This window comes from Limulus polyphemus, unplaced genomic scaffold, assembly GCF_000517525.1.
Source record: "Limulus polyphemus unplaced genomic scaffold, Limulus_polyphemus-2.1.2 Scaffold7231, whole genome shotgun sequence".
Lineage (NCBI taxonomy): Eukaryota > Metazoa > Arthropoda > Merostomata > Xiphosura > Limulidae > Limulus > Limulus polyphemus.
Genome location: NW_013672841.1, coordinates 4,374 through 6,653, shown reverse-complemented (window position 1 = coordinate 6,653; position 2,280 = coordinate 4,374). Strand labels below are relative to the sequence as shown.

General features: G+C 29.4%; 1 protein-coding gene across 3 annotated transcripts in view; it reads right to left on the bottom strand.

Annotated features, from left to right (window-relative positions):
• Positions 1–2,280, bottom strand: part of LOC106474444 (tRNA-splicing ligase RtcB homolog) — a 32,032-nt gene that overhangs the window by 27,074 nt on the left and 2,678 nt on the right. For all 3 annotated transcript variants that reach the window (XM_013935135.2, XM_013935136.2, XM_022402746.1), the window contains exon 2: positions 877–987. In XM_013935135.2, coding sequence (XP_013790589.1) covers positions 877–972 — 96 coding nt within the window. In that variant the 5' untranslated portion in view covers positions 973–987. The remainder of the gene's footprint in view (positions 1–876; positions 988–2,280) is intronic.

Below are 2,280 nucleotides of genomic sequence, written 5' to 3'. Positions count from 1 at the left end.
AATCTATATTTAGGTGTGTTATATTAATGTTTACTCTTAAATTATGAAATTAACTAATGTATAACACTAAAATTTGAATTATAATCTACAATTTAATACCAAACATATTGACAAATTCACAAAATAGTAGTTCAATAAAATTTTGAATGCAAGTCAACAAACACGATGACATGGCCTATGACCCGTGGCAATCGGTTAATTCGTAACCTATGAAAATTAAATACATTAATTCATATCTATAATTTACACATATGTAATGGTAATGTTTGTTCCGGGACATTGTTTTTTCAAAGTGGCTAGATACTCGGCAGCCAGGAACGAACTTAATACCTGGTAGTCCAAAAACTTGAGTATTGTTGAGTTACAATCACCTCTTAGTTGACTTAGTGAACAAGTAATAGTAAATTATGAGGCTGATTTGTCATCAAGCTCAATGAAACATTCCGAGTAAAGCTTATGCACTGGAAAAATAAATATCAATAGTCATTTTTGTTTACTGTTGATTGATGTCTGTGTTTGTTACAAGCTGCCGGGAATGATCCTAGAAATACTAGATACCCAGCAGTACATAACTTCTCAATCATGAATGCTGATAAGCTTCCAATATATAAAAATTGGTGATATAATTTTTTGGAAATTATCATTAGTATCATTATTTATTACTGTCAGGTATTTAGTATTTGAAAGATCATATCTGGCTGTCAGGTGTCTAGGCACTGCATTTGTTTTTCATATATATTCTAGAATGTGATAAAAGTGAAACTATGTATAACTTGTACACATTAGTTCATACTCACACACTTTGAACATGAAACTAGAGAATTTAGATATTACTTTTTGATTAAAAACAATTTTAAATATCACAACAGAGCAAACCTTCATATTGGAAACAAAGCCTTTTTTGATTCTCCAGCAACAGGAGGAAATCTTTTCCAAGTAGCTGCATTCTTCATTGAAGCTTCGAACACCCATTGTTGCTTTGTTTTCCTGTGTAATTAAAGAAAGTTATTCTACAAACATTAAGATAAAGACATTCTAATCTGTTAAACCAATGGTCCTAAGATGATGTGGCCTAAATTCATCAGTTTGCTAACTTGCAACATTTACTATAGAAGGTTAAACAAAAATTACTGCAAATAAAGTTTATAACATTTAAACAATTTCTTCATTTGAACTTTACTGTTCAACCTTAAAAAAAAAACAACAACAAAAGAACAATTTAAGACTAAGAGTCAAGTAAGATTTACCTTAGATTAAGTTATTTAAAAACCAAGAGTATAAAGGTTATGCTTATAAAAACAAATGGACAACATTAGCAACTTGCCTCACCAGCTACTCGTAAGATACCATATTACATGATTAAGGGTACTTATTCTTCAGCTAAAAGTAGGATCTAAGTAATCAATGGTAATCTCAGTATATTATGTAAAGGAAATACCTAATTCTACAATCTCAGTAACTCAAACAGACAAAAAACAGCCAAAATTATTTATTAAAGATATTTAAACATTATGGTCAGAAATTATTGCTTTAAATATCTTAGGTTTACACACATAGGTGGCATAAATTCAGTTATTAATGTACACATCGTATGGAAGAAAATATAATCTACAGCTTTATCAGTTATACAAGAGCATAAAACAATATGCAGAAGACAAAATAAAAAAGGGGTACTGCAAAGTTACCATAAAATATTATTTGTGTATCAAGTAATGCCATTTGAAATTACTGTTAAAAGTGTCAGGTCTCATTCATTAATTCACTGATTACACAGGCCTGCAAATTCGAACTTCATAAAAATTGTTTTGGTTTTAATAATGGATTTTCCATAATTCGGTTATGCAGATTTTGAAAATAATATTCATTTTTTCTATTACGTAAGGTTTTTTACAATTTGGGCAGAAAAATACTTACTTAGATCAAATTATTATTTTGTGTACCACAATGAACATTTTTTGTTATTATGTTTGGGTTCTAGAACTATTGATAAAACTGTCGCGTTGCGATTGGTCTAGAGAAATTTATAGCCAGTGGTTGTCAACATTTGAAGCATAACAAAATGTGACCCGATTTCAATGAAAATGATTCACTTATGTAAAAGTACGTATGACGCTTTTTGAAAAATCTGTACATGATGAAGAAAAATAGATATTTTCGGATTCAGCTTACAGGAATTATTGTAGAACATGTAAAAATTAAGACAATAAAATCATTGCAGGCCTGTGTTATTAGTATTGTTTGTTACAACTGTTAAACATGTTGAGCAAAAATAATAAGTAT